This window comes from Aureobasidium pullulans (genome assembly GCF_000721785.1).
Source record: "Aureobasidium pullulans EXF-150 unplaced genomic scaffold scaffold_13, whole genome shotgun sequence".
NCBI classification, from domain to species: Eukaryota; Fungi; Ascomycota; class Dothideomycetes; order Dothideales; family Saccotheciaceae; genus Aureobasidium; species Aureobasidium pullulans.
Window position 1 is genome coordinate 76,528 of NW_021941033.1, and position 17,264 is coordinate 93,791.

The following is a 17,264-nucleotide window of genomic DNA, read 5'->3' on the forward strand; positions in this document are numbered from 1 at the left end:
TGTGCTCGAAAACGTGTGACGTCTGTGGAGAGTGTTCGGAGTAGCTGGAGAAAAAAATGGGCTATGTACCCTGTACAATTTGTTAATGAGGCTATCCGGGAGTGCCGCGTAAGTTTACTGGTTGTTGGGCCGCAGTTTGACCCGCGACAAACGGACGCCAGGCCGTGCAAAAAATAAAAGGAGAAAACATCAACAGATCTACCAGGTGATCTGTGTAATTGTTTCGCATATACCATGCACATACACAGCGATCATATAACTCAAATCATGAAGTTGCATCACTCCTCAAGCTTGCAAGCGAGTTGAACAGCACATTTTCGATGTTCAACCAGAGTCGACGTTGACTTTGGCATGACCGAGGACAAGATGTGGCTGAGATCTCCGCAGGGATCCGAGGGCTACATGATATCATGTCAGGGTCGGTCTGGCTCGTGCTCCAAACCTTGGGCAAAACGAGCGTACAGATACGCGTTAGGATTAGGGATAGCAAGAGATGCTGATGCGGCCATTGCAGATGTCGTAAGCTTGGGCTCGCACTAATATCGTCAAGGCTTTCCGCTGGCCAGATCCAAGGAAAAGCGTCGCGGACTTCTTCTTCCAAGCACATCAACAGAACCTGGGCCGTTTTAGCCCCTTCGTCATCGTGCGGCTGCGTCAAGACGTTCTTTTCCTCTCCGGCGTTTCTGTTCCATCGTCCAGAAATTTCCCAGACGTCGACTCCATAGTTAATCACACCAGGCCGCTGCCGACTTGGTTTCTCGAACCCTTCTCGCCTTCCCCCACACAACACTCTCCACCATGTTCGGTCGCAAGAACCGCAACGAATCTCCTGAGGGCAGGGTCCCGTCAGAGGAGACGGACCGTACGCTGACTCCTGGTATCGACGGTCCCACGAAGGCTCAACTCAAGAGAGCAACTCGCACTCGCATGATCTGGGCTTTGATCTCATCCTTCTTCCTTCTCCTCGCAGTCATCTTCTTGATCCTGGTAGAGATTGGTTGCACCGGCACTGGAAGCATCAAGAGCAGCATTTACTTCATCAACATCAACTTGACCAACATCTTCCCTGAGAGTGTTCCCGACGCCGCTATCATCAACTCTATTGCCCAGACTATTGGTCTGCACGATTTCTACCGTGTCGGACTTTGGGGCTTCTGCGAGGGCTACAATGGACAAGGTGTAACCGACTGCTCGAGTCCCGAGACTCTGTACTGGTTCAACCCCGTGCAGATCATCCTCAACCAGCTGCTGTCTGGTGCAACTAGTCAGTATTTGTCTACCAAGTTTACGTGTATCCCAAGCTAACACTTTCTTAGTCACACTGCCCACAGACCTTACTGATATTCTGGGACTGATCAGAGTCGTCTCGCACTGGATGTTTGGTCTCTTCCTTGCAGGCGCCTGCTTGTCTTTCGTGATGATGCTCTTGAACCCTCTGGCCGTCTTCTCCCGCTGGCTTACCCTCTTCACTGGTATCTTTACCTTCTTGGCCGCTCTCTTCACCACCGTCGCCACCGTCATCGCAACTGTCATGTTCATTATCATGCAGAACGCCTTCACTTCTGTTGAGGAGCTCAACATTGGCGGAGAGCTGGGCACCAAGATGTTCGCATTCATGTGGATCGCCGCTGGCTCATCGATCATCGCTTGGTTGATTCAGACCAGTCTCTGCTGCTGCTGTGCCAGCAGAAGAGACGTCAAGAAGGGAAAGAAGACTGGAAGCAAGAAGGCATGGAAGACAGAGACTCCTGGTGTCGCTGAGAAGTGATCCAAGCCCGGATTCTTCGGACACAAATACAAAATCGCAACATAGAAGAAGGAGTCGAAAGTGTACCATAGAACGACAGATGGTCTGTGTATTTAAGGGAAGCCTGGACATGGCGTTTTGGTTGTGCATATGTGAAGCGATTGGGCTGGAAATATTTAATGTACCTAGAATAACGATATCGAGTTAACGTGTAATGTACGAAAGTCATGACTTTTCTGCCACAACAGTTGATTGTACATCACTCTGGCTTGAAGGATGTTATAGTGGTCCGAGGCAGGTGTAGAAAATGGTCTTCACATCATCTGGACACGCATGTGACGACAGACCTAGATCAACGTTCATCATCAAGTAACCATTGCAGGCATCGATTGGGTCGACATGGCTGCTTAGCTGCTTTGCCTATTAGGATACTAACACTGAATGTGTCATCATCAGGCAAGTATCGTGAAAGTTGACCTACGATGAACGATGTGTGTCCGGCAGCCGGCATGCAGTTGCTGGTCTCAGAAGTGACTCCCGGGCATGCCGGATTTATTGATTTGTAGACCTCAACAACTCAACCATCATAACAACAATTGATATAAATTATCAAAACTCGATTTGGACTTCCACAATAAGAGCGGATCTATTGTCGTCATGAGTGCAACCAGTCCGTCCAATTGACGTAAGCACAGCAGGTGAAACCCAAGGCCTCAGGCAGCTTCTCTGATGCAACCGAGGATTTGTTAAAGTTATTCTTGATCACTTCTGGAAAGAGTGAGCCCTACTTTGATGACTACCGATGCACATGAGGATCTCAAACTCGCAAACGGCATGAGCAGTGCTTCGGCCGATGTGCAGAAAATCCTCATGCCCTGCGCTCCCAAAAGGTGAGATTGCATGAAGGAGGCTGTGTCGAGGACGTAGTCCAAAAGGATCAAGGTGTGATCTCTTTTCAGTTTCGCACATACCATGTGTTGATGGTCCTCGACTTTGTTGAACGGCAGTGACCCGCTTGCTTGAGAGATAGGCAAGCGAGTCGAATAGAGTCTTTGTTCTCCAGTCTCGATCTGCTGGTTGTAACGGTTGTTTCATAGTATTCACCGCAAGCATCAAATACATAGGGCAAATATCGAATGCGGCAAAGAGATGAAATTGTGATCAATGGCTTGGCTGCATATGGTGACAGACAGCCGGGTGGTCCCTCAGAGTCAGAAGGAAGCATGGCTTTGATTACAGACGGTGGCCTGCCGTGCGCAATGTGGCACCCACATCAATGTCCTATGTCGCGCGAGTGAGAGAATGGGCGGCACGTTCCACAGGCCGGTTCTCGTTAAGGCGTCAATCTCCTTGGTGATGAGGAGGAAGGATATGTAACCGGTGTTCGGCAGCGGAGGTGACATCAAACCGTCCTCTTGGACAACAACAAAACAATGGCAGCGTGGGAGTGTTGCGGACAAGCGAAAAGCTTAGAGGCGGAAGCTCTGACCAGGCTACTCAGGAACAGGCAATGACTTTCCCTCATCGGGCGCGTACCTGCATGGCAGCACGGGTCAGAGTTTGGTGGTGAGACGGCCGAGGGGTTGTTGACTTTGGTAGTCTTTGTCTTTTCACATGGTCGACAGATGGCAGACTCGAGCAGATAGCAGGCAGAAGCCGGGAGCGGCTCTTTGTTGATACTGCGAGGTCGTTGTCCCTCGCGAGCCAGACCTGCACGAGCGGTAAAGTTGAGATGGCTGATTTGCGAGGACAACCAACATGAGACGGCGAGTGGCAGATCATTGGAAGGGGACAGGCGAAACGGCTGGCTCGGTAATTAACCCCTGGCTAGGGCGAATTGAGGAGACTGGCTTGACTGGCTTGACTGTCTGTGGGGCTTGTGGTCTCGAGGATGCCAAGGCGCCCCATGTCGAGCATTCCATTCCTCTTCGTTTCTCGACCTGCACCGACTCTTTGATGTTGTTTGTCCGCCGTCTGCTGTTCACTCTCTGACGCTCTTTTTGCACCCATACCATTCACCCCAGTCACTCTTTGTAAATACACGCCAAGTCATTCATTAAACTGCTCCTGGACTCGTAATAGTCGCCCGTCAATAATCACCAATAATACTACTCTTTCTGGATGTACTACTGCCAATAACCGCGCGACCTCCTGGAACCACAAGAGCCGAACTACACCGGCAAACAACACGCACAATGGGCATCACTCTCAACTCGCACCACAGATGGCATGTGCCTCACCAACATGCGCCAAATATCTTGACTTTGGCGAATGCCACAGTCATCGATGGACCAACACTGGTCCAGCGCTCGTCCGAATCGTCGGCCACGTCGACCTGCAAGACCGGAGACAACACAGGAACCTGTCAGAAGCCGACGACTGCCGGAAACACAACTAGCATCATCATTGGTGTCGCCGTAGCGTGAGTCAAGCATTGATGATTGACTCTTCTGCGTACCCGTCTGACATGTCCAATACAGAGTGCCTGTAGTCGTTGCCGCTCTCGTCCTCTTCTTCTTGCATAGACGCGTCAAGCGAAAGCACGCCCAAGAAGATCGTGACGACAAGTACAAGTCTCTCGACTTCGGCTTGGATAATGTACCCTCCAAGGGCAGAGGTCCCAAGGGTGTGCCCGAAATGACCATCACCGACATGGAGAAGTCGACACAGAACATCATGCACAAGGGCGGTCTCTCGCTCGACATGAACACTCCCTACCTGCTGCCCGCTGCTGTCAACAGCTCGTCCTCATCGCTTCGTTCCATGTCTCGCTCCCTCACAGATGGCGAAGATCCTTACCGCCCTGTCACAATGGCCAGCACTCGCTCAGACTCTGTGCCTGCCCGCTCATCATCACGACCCCAGCCTGGAAACGCTTCCGTTTACACCGACTACAGCGAACGCTCCGAAAACCTCAATGCCGGTCTCTTGTCCAACGCCCAGCGCATGTCTCGTTCTGACCCCTTCATGGACCAATCTCCTGACAGCATCCACTCGCCCGACTACCCTGCTCCTAGACAAAACTCGCACCCTGCTCCTCCTCCGCCAGTTCATGTCAACAACTCATTTGCTGCATCCGCTGCTCCTCGTACTAAGCCGGCCCCTCCAAAGCTCACTATGCCCAACCCTGATGTTTTCCATGTTACTCCTCCTTCACCACCGGAACACCAGCGTGCTCCTGCACCACCTGCTCATGTTACTCCCCCCTCGCCTCCTGTCCACCAACAACAGCCTGCTGCTGCTCGTTACCCCGTTGACGACTCTGGCTACGATGGTCTGCAAGCTGCTGCTCCTGATGCCCGCCGTGTATCTGTCATGGGTCTTCGTCCTCTTCCCCCGGATCACCCTGACGACAACCCTGAACAACGTGCCAATCGTATCCGCTCATTCTACAAGGAATACTTCGACGACAGCAAGCCCAACCCTCAAGGACAGTACCAGAACGAGTACGAGGCCGACATTTATGCCGACTACAGCGCCTACATGCACGAGGCTCCTCAAGCTCCTTTCGCCCAGCCCATGGCTCGCCGTGCCATGACTCCTCCTCCCCGCGTCGGTGGTGGCCGTGTCCGCAGCAACACTTCTTTCGGATCAACAGGTCACATCGCCAACCCTGCCTTCCGTCGTCCTCCTCAGCAGCCCAAGAAGCAGCTCCCTCCACCAATCGCTCTGCACAACTTGCCTACTCCTTCTGCTCTGACCGACGATATGACTTTCACGCCCACTCTGTTTGCTCCTCCGGTTTCTTACCGTGACCGTCAAGCCGGCCGTACACCAGATAGCCCCGCAAGGCCCTACAGTCCTGCCGTTCGTGCTTTCACGCCGCTCGCAACGAGCTTCGACGACCTCAGTGTGATTCCCAGCGCGTAAGTCGTTCTTACTCCCCTGTACTGTTCTTCCTTTACTGACTCGATTTCTCACAGACACGCTCTCCGCAAGTCTTCCACTTTCACAGCTCTGGACTTTGCTCCCCCGCCTCGTTTCCGCAACGAAGGCCCCGCAAGTGATGCCGGCAGTATTCGAAGCAACCGCAGCGGTATCTCCAACGTCCAGCAAAATGCCATCCGCGCCGGTGCTTACCGCGTCAGCCGTCTGCCCGGTGACATGGTTGGCACACAAAGCGATCTCAACGCAGCCCTCAAGCCCGCCTGGGACATGAACCGCTAGAGATCCCTTTTACATTGTACACACACCTACGAATTCTCATTGGCTTTGTACATGTGTTGCCAACCAGTCAATTATGATGTCGTTTCTTTCTAGCCTGGCGTTGGGCAGTTACACGCCCCTTCTTCGAATTCTACCTTCTTCACGTTTCCTAGGGCAAGGCGTATTTGGGACGGGATCTTCGTTTTCAATGTGGGAACTCATTCTACACATGGCGTATCACATCGATTTTCAAATCATCCACAGTCTTTGGCGGCTAATGTTTTTCTATTTTTGGTCCCATTCTTCGATTCTTGTTGCATACGCCTCTTTGCCAGCAGCGACTGTTACACCTTTCGACCTCTGTGTCTGGATACTTTAGACTTCGAGTACATACTTCTTTCTTACGGAAAAGTCGTTTATTTCCAATTTATGGTATTGCAATTTTTCCATGCCAACTTGTTTCTGTTTTTGACTTGATCGTTTCTTCTGTTCTTTTGTGTTTTTGACTTTCTCGACCAATGCTTCGAGTGTGCTTTTCACTATCTGCAGGTCATGTTTGCCTGTTTGAACGAAGCTCTATACAAAATCAATCGCTGCTCCATTGCTATGCTTCGATTACGTTCCACCTGTGTGATTGGAGCTATAGGCATGTGTACAGATGAGTCAGTTCCGCTCTGGACCAAAAAAACACACAACCACTGATATTAACAAGAAGAAGAAAAGAGAAAAATATCATGAACATTTATCCAAGAGTTGAATGTGTCTGCTGTCCAACCTCCCCTGCCACCTCACCAATCTCACCCCTCAGATACGACAAATACAAAGCACCCAAAAACCTCTCGAACCCTTCATCACCCCGTCACACATGATTCAACTTGATGTACTCTTCATCCAAGTTTTCTCTGTCTTCTTGTCCATGTTTCGGCAACACGCGTCCAGCATGAACGATATTAAACAACGTCTGCACGAACAACATGGGCACGGCGTCGAAAACGTAAGCATACCATTCATGTCCTTGCAACACACCATCAGCATCTTGTTGAAACTCGACGACGCGGAAAGCGCAGCGTATAATAATCAACCCCGCCGCGATAAACAGAGCGACGAAAAGACGTGGCCAAGGTAAAGAATTGACCTGTGGGATGGGGGCAGCAGCAGCAGTGCGCAGCGCCTTTTTCACGCGCAACCAAAACGTCACCGCTACGATGAGGAAGAAGGCGAAAAAGATGAGTTGGAGAGCCAGTCCTAGCAGCATGATCGTTTTGCCCGTTTTGGCCATGGAAGCTTGCACCATCATGCCGCCCGCGGAAGCTTGGGTGAAGAAGGAGAAGAGGTCGCCGATGACGAAGATTTTTGTGACGAGGGAGGGCCGGATGAGGGAGGCGTGGGGCAGGTTTATGAAGAGGACGAGGCGGCCGTAGATCATGTAGAGGGTTGCCGCGTAGAGGGATGGGGGGAGGATTATGAAGAGTGATTGGAGGGCGTAGAGCATTACGCTGTCTGGGGAGCGGGCGGAGAGGAAGCGCATGGCGTAGCCTAGTGTCATCACTGGAATGATGTTAGCGGAGGGAAACGACAAACTGGAAGGTGGAGGAGAGGAAAGAGAGAGCATACTCATGGCGCCGATGAGGAAGGCGGTGAAGAACCAGGTTTTGTAGCGGATCATTTGGAAGAGGTGGATGAGGGCGCCGAGACCGAAGAGGCCTGCTGCTATCACGGCTAGGCCTTGACTGGGCTCATAGTGGTAGAGACCCATTGTGTGCGGTTGAGAGTCGAGAAATGACTGGGAGAAGCAAAGAACAACAACAAGAAGAAGATATAAAAGAGTGTAAGGACTCGAGCAGAGACAGAGGTCTTGAAAGGAAAGACTGTCTCAAGCAAAGAACGACTCGAGATGTAAAACAACTATCTCGAAAATGAATGTGGTGAAGATAGAAGAGAGATGGTGTGTGTATGAGAGCAGAAGAAGCAGTACAGCAAGATATATCACAATCAACCAACCATGATGTTTGTTTGCATAGCCTACAAGGAGTCGATGAACCGAGACCGTATTTTCGTATTCGAACACGAAGTACGCCGTACAGGCATACCGATGAACGTTTCACCCCCTACAGGGCTGAGCATTTTAATTTCCGACCGATGCCTCATTACTGATGCCTAATAGTGGTGAATAGTATCCGTAGTACGAACTTATAGACCGAAATACTTGGCTGTGGATGAGGTCCCAGCAGAGGAAAATCGTTGGATTTCTGGCGAGTACGCAGTACGCAGTATACGATGGACCCACTATTTCTGTAACCACATGGGAGAACTGTTGGTTTCTGAAATTGCATCTTCCAGAATAGCAGCTGTCTTCAATGTCCAGAAAGCTTGGTATGCGATAGGTCGGTGAACAGATCTATCGGGACAAAAGCGGATACCACCCCAGTACCTTCAAAAGCTTCGAATCGATCTTGTGGTTGTAAACTCTCCGGACACGAATTTTGGTGAGTTCTATCTTGCAAACGCAAGGACATCGTTCTCCAGATCCAGTTTGGTGAATGGTGGCGCTTCCAGGTCTTGCAATCCTTGTACGGCTGTGGCTAGCATGAAGTTTTCTTCGAAGGCTTGGAGAGTCATCTTGACATCGTCGACTTTACTGCCGTGTAGAACAACCTCAACATCACTGACTTTCTCTCCCCATGTACCGTGCGTGGAACATCTAGCCACCGTTCCAGGTTTCGGGCTTCTGACGTTCTGAAACTCCAGCTCTTTAAGCCAAGGTGCAAGGAGTGCTTCGCCCGCAAGCTTGATATAAGCCTCCTTGTAGCAAAAGAAGCTATAGAACCGCCGCAGTTTTGCATCGATCAAGAGGTCGCTGTTGAATAAATGGGTTTCTCCAGTAGGCAAAGTGACAGCCAAGTCCTTGTTTCGTTGTACGCAGCGATCCGCTCGACCAAGATTGCCACCCTGGATGATTCTACCATCTAGCAGAGTGATGTAGTCGACATTGTACTTCATATCCCACCGTTCGGACTCAGAGAAGATGTCTTCGTAGATATCTATCCACGCGTCGAAGCCTTCCTGGTCGATGGTTCGGTAGTCGTCGCGCTCATTGACACAGACAATATCTGCACCCACAAGAGCAGACTGTGATTGACCCGATGACGGATTCCAGCCCACAAGAGAAACCAGACCAGCTTGGTGAGAAATGTTGAAGTCAATCTTGGCGAATGAACCATCTGGCAGCACAGCACAAGGCTTTCCATGTTTGGGATCTCCTTTGCGGGCAATGTTTACGTCTTTCCAGGGTATGCTCAAGGCTCTAGAAACATATAGTCGTTTCAACATAGCAGAGGCGAGAGACATTCGAGCATCGGCGATGAACATTTTCCGGAGCACGGCAACGCGTTCATTATTCGAAAGGAGTTGTAAGACATCAGAAGCCTATTCGGGTCAGAAGGAACAGGTGGGCTAGTTTAGAGTGCAGGAGCACTAACAGCATCCTTGATGTGTTGACCAGGCCATAGAGATCGGGTATCAATGAGCCAGCACGTCAACCCTTGAAGATCGGAAGTGGCCATCTCCGGTCGTCGTAGTCTATAAGTGATTGCTTTTCCCAAGCTCTGGACAGTCTCGAAGTGAAGAATGTCAGATCAAAGTGTTTGTTTGGCTAAGTGATGAACACATGCACGCGCGGGGCCGATGCGGGCCGTAGGGCGGTGAGGACACTCTTCTTATCGATAAGCTCCGGATGTGTCATGGTCAACTTTTCCCATCATTCAATTCCTCAAGTCAATCACAGCAACGATGAGCGAAGTCACAATCGGAGTTCTTGCGCTGCAAGGCGCTTTCAGCGAACACATTCAGCTACTACAACAAGCCGCCAACTACATCGACTCGGAAGCCAATGCGACAGCGCGAAAGTGGCAATTCATCGAGGTCCGAACAGTCGAACAACTCCAATCATGCGCCGCTCTCGTCCTCCCCGGAGGTGAAAGCACTACAATCTCCCTCGTCGCTGCCCGATCCGGCATGCTGGAACCCCTACGCGAATTCGTCAAAGTGACAAGAAAGCCTACCTGGGGCACGTGTGCAGGTCTCATCCTCCTCGCCGAGTCTGCCAACCGCACCAAACAGACGGGACAAGAGTTGATCGGAGGGTTGGATGTTCGCGTCAACCGCAACCACTTCGGACGTCAAGTCGAGAGTTTCGAAGCGGCATTGGACCTACCCTTCCTGGTTGAGGCAGGTGGTGAGGACTTTGCTACCAGCAACAAGCCATTCCGCAGCGTCTTCATCCGAGCCCCTGTTGTTGAGAAGATCCTAGAGGCACAAACAGGAGTGCAAGAGGCAGAGGCAAGGTTGGACGACACAGTGGTTGCGCCATCAAAGGCAGCGTCAAGCGGACAGGCACTCGGCAAGGTCGAAGTCATGGCAAGATTGCCGGGTAGAGCAAAGGCGCTGAACGACAAGAAGACAACAGCAAGAGAGGTAGGAGAGGAGGGAGACATCGTGGCCGTCAGACAGGGCAATGTGTTTGGCACCAGTTTCCACCCCGAGCTGACTGGAGATGCAAGAATTCACGTGTGGTGGATCAAGGAGGTACTAAAGGCACTGCAGTAAGCAGGGACGGAGATGAAAGTCGAAGCAAGTGGAAGAAGTGGGTATCGGCATGTAAATAATATAAGAAATGCTGCTCATCCTCGATCCTTGGAGAGTGATGAGAGAAAGGCGTGGAATGCATGATAGAGACAAGAAGATGTAAAACGCCAGGACTCCGTAGAAATGCCGTCGCCGAATGAGGGCGGGAGAAGCTCATCGGTAGTTGTCGTTGTAGACATCGTAGTCTTCCTTGATGGCTCTTCCGTAGCCGCCTCTGCCAGGGTCGAACTCCTCGCGGTACTCGTCTCTGACCTGGCCACCACTCTTTCCACGGCCGTATTGTCTGCCCTCGTTGAAGCCCTCGTCGAGATCGGTACGAATAATACGCTCATCCAGCTTGGTGCCGCCAATGTACTTCAGGCAGTCGAGAGCATCCTGGTGGGTGTAGTACTCGACGAAGCAGAAACCGCAGGGGGTCTTTTGGAAACGGTCGAGACCCATAATCAGACGCTTGATCTCGCCGCACTTTGAGAAGAGCTCGTGAATCTGTTCCTCGGTGGTGTAGAAAGAAAGGTTGCCGACGTAGAGAGTGGTTGCGTCCTTGAGCTTGTCCTCGGGCTCGGGCGTCTTTTCCTGGGGAGTGTCATCGTCGGGAGCGCGTTGGTATCTGCGGCGCTTCTGGGAGAGAGTCAGTGACTGGCGATGGTGGTCAATGGTGAGTTTGGACATACCTTGCCGACAGTGTATGAGCTGGGACGGTCCAGACGGTCGCAGGTAGTGCGCAACATGATGTTTGCGAAGGTGGTGGCCATGTTGGAAAGAGGGACCAAGAGCAGCAAGGTGGAAGTTGAATGCGACAAGCACAAGTGAGAGTGAGAGGGGATAAAGTAAATAGTCGGATGTGAAAGCCTCTCAGCGACGCGTGGTCCAAGCTTCCTCTGATGGTATGCGCGCCGTCTGAATGTTTGATGTTTGTCGCGACCAGCTCCGCTTCTTCTTCTTTTCTTCTTCCCTTTTTATTCCGCCGACGACTCTATCCATAACACCCCTCACAATGGCACGAGTGGCTGGGCACACTCCATCGTGGCTCTCGGCTCCTTCACCTGGTTTCAATCTGTTCCAACGAGCGACAGACTCCAAGCCGGCTGCCGCTTACAGAAATGGAAACGACAAGGATGCCTCACACGGCCCTTCGCGCACAATCGCCCACCGCGGCACCGAGCTCTTTGTACTGGTTGGAAACGATATTCGCTGGTCCGACCTGGTCATGCTAAAGGATGCCCCCAAGAACACCCAAGACCAAAACTACAGAGCAAGTCCCTTCGTGCCAGACTAGACACCACTCGACTCTAACCCCAAACAGGTCCTCAAGACTCCCGTCGCAAGCCAGATCAAGCAGCTTGTCGTTTCTCCTCACGGCGACTACCTCGCAATCCTCACTACTCACACCGTCCACATCGCTGTCCTCCCTGATTCATCGCATCTCTCCGTCCAGGATACCTCTCCTCTGCGCATCAAGACTTTCCAACTCGGTCCGACCGCCCATGTTGTTGAACAGGCCCCCGTTGTGTCGGCCATATGGCACCCCATGGGCTTCATGGGCAGCTGCTTGGTCACTGTCACTCAGGATGCTTGCGTTCGTCTCTGGGAGCTCAATCGCGATTCGCGTGCCTCGTTCGATGAACCTGAGCTGGCTTTGGATTTGAAGAAGCTTGCCAATGCCACCTCTTCGGACCAGGACTTTGCCGCTTCCAAGTACGGTACAAGCAAGGGCTTCTCGCCCGATTCGGTTGAGATGGAGGTCGCTGCTGCTTGCTTTGGTGCTAGGGCCACCTCGGACGAACACGGCTGGTCTCCCATGACTCTCTGGATTGCCATGACCGAGGGCGATGTTTACGCTCTCTGCCCCCTGCTTCCCTCAAAGTGGGAGCCTACTCCGACCACTATCCCTTCATTGTCGACCGCCGTCGTAGCAAAAGCCGAGGCCATCTCCCAAGCTGATCCCACCCCGGAAGAACGTCGCATTGTCGACCAGCAACAAAAGTGGCTCGCCGACATAGATGCACAGGAGCCTTTGGTCGTCTCACATGCCGATACTTTGAATGAATTCGAGGTCTACAACCGTCCTGCTAACCCTCCTGCTGTTCCCAAACTGCAAGGCCCTTTCTATCTCAACCCTGAACCCGACTTTGATCAAATCACCGACATTTTTGTTATTGCTCCTCGTCTCGACGATGACGCCTTGATGCAGGAAGAAGACCAGGACGACTTCCTCGGTCACGATGATCTCTCCGTCGGTATAGTATGTCTGGCTACTGCTGCAGGAAAGGTTCATGTCTGTCTGGACCTTGATGGTGTCGAAGCTCAGTGGCTACCATCCAGACGTGCTGCCTTCCGCCGTCGCTTCGACGAGGAAGAGACTTTCTCCGAACTGCTCCTGGTTGAAACCTTGACTACTTCAGAAACCAAAAATTCATGGCCGACCTTCACCCCGACCACAACTAGTCGCTATGGCTTTTTCCTCAGCTCCAACGAGGGTATTTACAACATTTCCCTTGAATCCTGGATCGCTCCTCTGGAGGATGAGCTCATCAACCCTACTGATTCTGGCGCTGCATTCCGTCTCGACGTATTGTTTGACGTCGAGAAATCTACTGTAGACCAGATCCTTAAGCGTAACCACGGTTCTGTGACCTCGGTAGCGCCCGCCTGTCTCTCGATCGTCGACTCTGACTTGGGCCATTTCATCTTGACCGCTTCCTCTTCCCAGCCTCAAGCTGTGGTTCTAGATCTGCCAGTCGACCGATCACTTTACAATTCATTCGCTCCTGACGAGACACCGCTTGCACTTCCTGCCCCATCTGTTCGCCAACCATATCAACCATCCGAGGCATTCTTCGCTACTTCTGCTCTTCCAGGCTTCCTTGACTCTGCTCTTCAAAGAAACACCAATGTAAGAAGGGCAGATTTGAAGAAACAGGTCGTTTTCTCTCCCGTCAATCTAGACATCCTTACCGATGCGCACCGCCTGTTGTCCACAGAGACAAGTAGACTGGGTGCTGCAGCTGCCGACCTCTTCCGTCGTTGCGAGAGAATGCGCGCCGAACTATCAGAGCAGATCCGTCACGTCGATGAACTCTCCAGACGTGCAGATGCTGTAACAGGAGACGATGACGATGGCCAAGGTACTGATCAACCCCGTGTCGTCGGCAAGGAGAGAATCGACGAGCGCATGGAGAATGCACGCAATCGATCAAAGGAACTCGCCAAGCGCGTCGAGGCTATGCGCCGTCGCATGGCAGGTCTAGGTGGCAAGGAGTTGAGCGCAAAGGAAGAAGCTTGGGCAGCCGAAGTCTCTTCTCTTTCTACTAGTCTCGGCGAGACAGAGGCACCCGCACAAGAAAGCATTGCAACAGACGACGATCTTACAAGCCGCTTACAAGCAGTCGGCGAACTGCAACGAGCACTTGTAGCCCGCGCAAAGGAAGCCGCCGAGCAGCAAAAAGCCATCGCCCCTACACCGCAAGATGATGAGAGCGAACCTCAAGATCTTAGCGCCAGTGTAAGCCGTATACCCGTCGACTTCAGAAAACAGAAGATTGCACAGGTGATGCAGATGTTGGACCGCGAGACTGCTTTGGTAGATGCTGTCATGGATCGTCTAGGCAAGCTCAAGGGGCTCGGGAGTTCCATCTCATCTCTGTGAATACCCCTGTTGTGATACATTTCTATGATGGGAAGACGGTCAGGAAATGAATGCGCTTGCCGGACTAAAAATCGAAACTTGCATATATCATATGAAATGAAACTATTACCAACACCAAAAGACTCTCGTACAAGGATGAATTTCAGGACTGTGTGATATCTCAAGCTCGCGCTCACGGGTCATCTGGTGATGTTGACCATTGACTAGGTACTTGTTTTCTTCTTGCGTTGCTTCATTCTTTCTTGATTGTGCCTTCCTTTTGTAAAACATCGGTGCTGCTGCCATTGTTCCTTCCTTCTATATCGCTCCTTCCCAAGTATCGCTCCTCAAAGAAGATATGTAGGAGCGATCCATATCGAATACAACAAAGAATAAATCACCCTTGAAAACCCCCCAAAAAGGAAGCAACGACTTACCCAAAGCATCACAGTAGACCAAGAAACAACTTACACAACAACAAGAGAGAAAAAAGTTGTAAGCTTATACATATCAACACAATGAATAATAACAATATTTCTGCAACAAGTGGTAGTTGTGTATATATATATATCTACCTCGATAATTCACATCCTAGCGAAATGGTTTAACACCACTACATATATCAACACTGCAGCTGACCGGGACACCCTGTTGGAAATCTCGATCATGAGAAGATAGCGTCGGTGATGTAGGTTTGGGTTCTCGGGCATAGAGGAATAGATCAGTAGATACCGCGTTGTTTTGGGAGAGGGTCTGATGTAAGAATTGTGATGGGCTCATGGGAAGATGAGGAAGTTGTGAGCCTTCTTTCTAATGAGAATTGATTGTATGCAGTATCATCTTTCTCTTGTCAAAAAGGTGACCCATCATGACATTGTCGGGCTTGAGATGAGAATGATATAGTTGAGTTGGAGACAATTGATGACGGTAACACGATTAGAAAGTTAATTAGGACGTAGTCGCGGGTTCAAGAAAAAAGATAGCAGAAAGCATAAATCAATGGTATTTCGCACACCCAAAAAACGCCCCTTCTGTAACCTATATGTGCGGTCATCAGAATATTGTAGGTAGGAATGCAGTATATGTACAAATATAAGGAAAGAGGTCATGCATCGCGATCTCCAGTCCGCAGCTCGTCGCTCAAGCAGGTTTCTTGCTCTGGTAATAATTTGGCTACTTTGTCGTCCCTCAGGCTTTCGACACCGATGCCGTGCATGGTGGCTTCTCGTTGTCGGAGGAAGAATTGGATACGCTCTTCTTTGGGCCTGTTCTCGGACATTTGGCGCACGCGTCTGAGCTCCTTGCTCGCGCGATCGTGGACCAAATCTCTGGCTGCTACGACTTTGTCGCCTTCTGTTTCAGCTCGACTTAGATTTAACGAGGCACCTATCATAGCGAGCAAGATGACGCATAAGATGAAGTTGCCGTTGGATAGATATCGTGGTGTTTGATGTGCCACGCCATCTCGACGTTGGTAGAATCGCTCCCAGTCTTCCCATGTTGCATTGCCCCAGATGTCCGAGTCTCCATGGTGTCGCCAGCCGCTGAAGGGACCTGCGGGTGCACCGGCTCCAGGCTTACCACCAACCGTGCTGGGTACACCACTCCATCCGGCACCGAAGCGATCGTACATTTTGCGTTTGTCCGGATCCGAGAGAATGGTGTGGGCTGCTACGACGAGACGGTATCGTTCCAGCCGCAATGTTTGTGGTACATTGTGGTGATGGTGATGCTTCTCGCAAGCCCCAGAGTCGGGATGGTATAGTTTGACTAGTTCGTAGAATCGACGTTTGCTATACGGTTCGGCTTCGGTGGTGGAGAGGATCTGGTAAGGTGTTGGATGTGGATGGCCTTTGGGTGCCTTTGGCCATGGCATGTCATTCGAGGACGGGTCCGAGTGCGACGACGAGGGGTCCGGCGAGCCAGCCGACATTGGGTCACCGGCTATGGTGGCATAGCTTCGCGGTGTCGGTGGTATCACTCTGCAGGCATTGTTGTGCCTTGCTGCCGCTGTCGTCGCTCGTGTGCCGGAGCGATACCACAGCGGTGATGACGTAGACGAGTTTCTCGCGGTGGCGGCGTCAGGAAAGGTGAGGACGGGGCGGCAGCGACGAGGGAGCGGCGCGATCAGAAGGGTACGGGAAGGGTTGGTAGGAGGCATGCCGCAAGGGTCATGGTGTCTTGTGTGCTATGCAACTTGGATTGTACTGTTCTAGCACGATGTTCACGGCATCATCTGCCTCTCGCCGGCGGGATCTTGACCCTTCCGCCCCGATCGTCCTAAGAACGCCCGTATCGTGGGGTAGCGAACCACCAGTTCCACAAACAGCGAGCGATTCACGGCACCACCCATCGACGACGGCGCCTCGTCGCTTCTTCTTGCAAGAACTTCGTGCTTGCCAAAAGGGCCTCAGCTTTCACGTTTTGCTTTCAGATCTCTCGCGCAAAGCTAATCTACCCTACCCAATCTATCTGCCTGAGCTCTGGCGTCAATCTGTCTCACTTTGCTTTGCTCGCGATTGTCGTCCATCCGTTCTGTCCCGCTCACAACTGCCACGATCGCCTTTGCGGTGCCATGCCCGCGTGTTTTCCTCGATGCCAACAGGACCCTTGGGATCTCTACAGATCTGAGCAAAAGAAGGCTTGTCTGGCGCTGCAAATCCGATCTAAGTAAATTGAGAACCCATGGGTCCTTGCTCCGAGATACGGATCATGGCAGTGTCAATCGCGTCTCGGTATTGCTATCGAAGATATTGTCACCTCTCCAAAAAGCACGAGATTCCAAACAAACAGGGTCGCTGACTCCTGCCTAAACGACATACGACGCATCCGCTTTCTTCTCAGCGCCCCCTCTTTTTTTTGCGCTCTTCCCATGCAAGGCTAATCCGACGCTTGCCGTGACAAATAGGCACATGGCTAAATCCTGCTGCGCAAAAGCGTGCAGAAACATGCGTCTAACTCGAGCGCCCATTTGCTTTTTTGTTTTTGTTCCTGCCCACGTTCGCAATTTTGTTCCGGAAAGCGTCACCGCTTAAACTCCTGTCGTTGTTTGTGCATCCCCGACAGGAACGCTGGCCTAGATAAGCCCATATTGCAAATAGG

General features: G+C 51.6%; 7 protein-coding genes across 7 annotated transcripts; 4 read left to right on the plus strand and 3 right to left on the minus strand.

Moving 5' to 3' along the window:
• Window positions 1-584: 584 nt before the first annotated feature.
• M438DRAFT_299808 (uncharacterized protein) lies at window positions 585-1,990 on the plus strand. Its single transcript, XM_029902045.1, has 2 exons — window positions 585-1,264; window positions 1,317-1,990. Exons 1-2 carry the CDS (start codon window positions 799-801, stop codon window positions 1,766-1,768), a joined length of 918 nt encoding a protein of 305 aa, XP_029758844.1. The 5' UTR covers window positions 585-798; the 3' UTR covers window positions 1,769-1,990.
• A 1,952-nt stretch (window positions 1,991-3,942) lies between these two features.
• Window positions 3,943-5,914, plus strand: M438DRAFT_375730 (uncharacterized protein; the record flags this gene model as incomplete). Its single annotated transcript, XM_029908603.1, has 3 exons — window positions 3,943-4,169; window positions 4,228-5,613; window positions 5,671-5,914. 3 exons carry the CDS (start codon window positions 3,943-3,945, stop codon window positions 5,912-5,914), a joined length of 1,857 nt encoding a protein of 618 aa, XP_029758845.1.
• An 838-nt stretch (window positions 5,915-6,752) lies between these two features.
• Window positions 6,753-7,649, minus strand: M438DRAFT_276897 (RTA1 like protein; the record flags this gene model as incomplete). Its single annotated transcript, XM_029900883.1, has 2 exons — window positions 6,753-7,441; window positions 7,508-7,649. 2 exons carry the CDS (start codon window positions 7,647-7,649, stop codon window positions 6,753-6,755), a joined length of 831 nt encoding a protein of 276 aa, XP_029758846.1.
• A 737-nt stretch (window positions 7,650-8,386) lies between these two features.
• M438DRAFT_277005 (putative phosphopantetheinyl transferase) lies at window positions 8,387-9,456 on the minus strand (the record flags this gene model as incomplete). Its single annotated transcript, XM_029900894.1, has 2 exons — window positions 8,387-9,319; window positions 9,373-9,456. The coding sequence occupies 2 exons, from the start codon at window positions 9,454-9,456 to the stop codon at window positions 8,387-8,389; spliced, it is 1,017 nt and encodes a 338-aa protein (XP_029758847.1).
• Window positions 9,457-9,682: 226 nt separating this feature from the next.
• Window positions 9,683-11,126, plus strand: M438DRAFT_321784 (SNO-domain-containing protein; the record flags this gene model as incomplete). The annotated part of the gene is made up of 3 exons (XM_029902934.1): window positions 9,683-10,494; window positions 10,528-10,535; window positions 10,836-11,126. The coding sequence occupies 3 exons, from the start codon at window positions 9,683-9,685 to the stop codon at window positions 11,006-11,008; spliced, it is 993 nt and encodes a 330-aa protein (XP_029758848.1). The 3' UTR covers window positions 11,009-11,126.
• Window positions 11,127-11,500: 374 nt separating this feature from the next.
• M438DRAFT_406872 (uncharacterized protein) lies at window positions 11,501-14,507 on the plus strand. The gene is made up of 2 exons (XM_029909869.1): window positions 11,501-11,789; window positions 11,841-14,507. Exons 1-2 carry the CDS (start codon window positions 11,532-11,534, stop codon window positions 14,181-14,183), a joined length of 2,601 nt encoding a protein of 866 aa, XP_029758849.1. The 5' UTR covers window positions 11,501-11,531; the 3' UTR covers window positions 14,184-14,507.
• Window positions 14,508-15,084: 577 nt separating this feature from the next.
• Window positions 15,085-16,380, minus strand: M438DRAFT_346919 (uncharacterized protein). Its single transcript, XM_029905789.1, has one exon. It carries the CDS (start codon window positions 16,321-16,323, stop codon window positions 15,268-15,270), a length of 1,056 nt encoding a protein of 351 aa, XP_029758850.1. The 5' UTR covers window positions 16,324-16,380; the 3' UTR covers window positions 15,085-15,267.
• Between the last annotated feature and the right edge of the window lie 884 nt (window positions 16,381-17,264).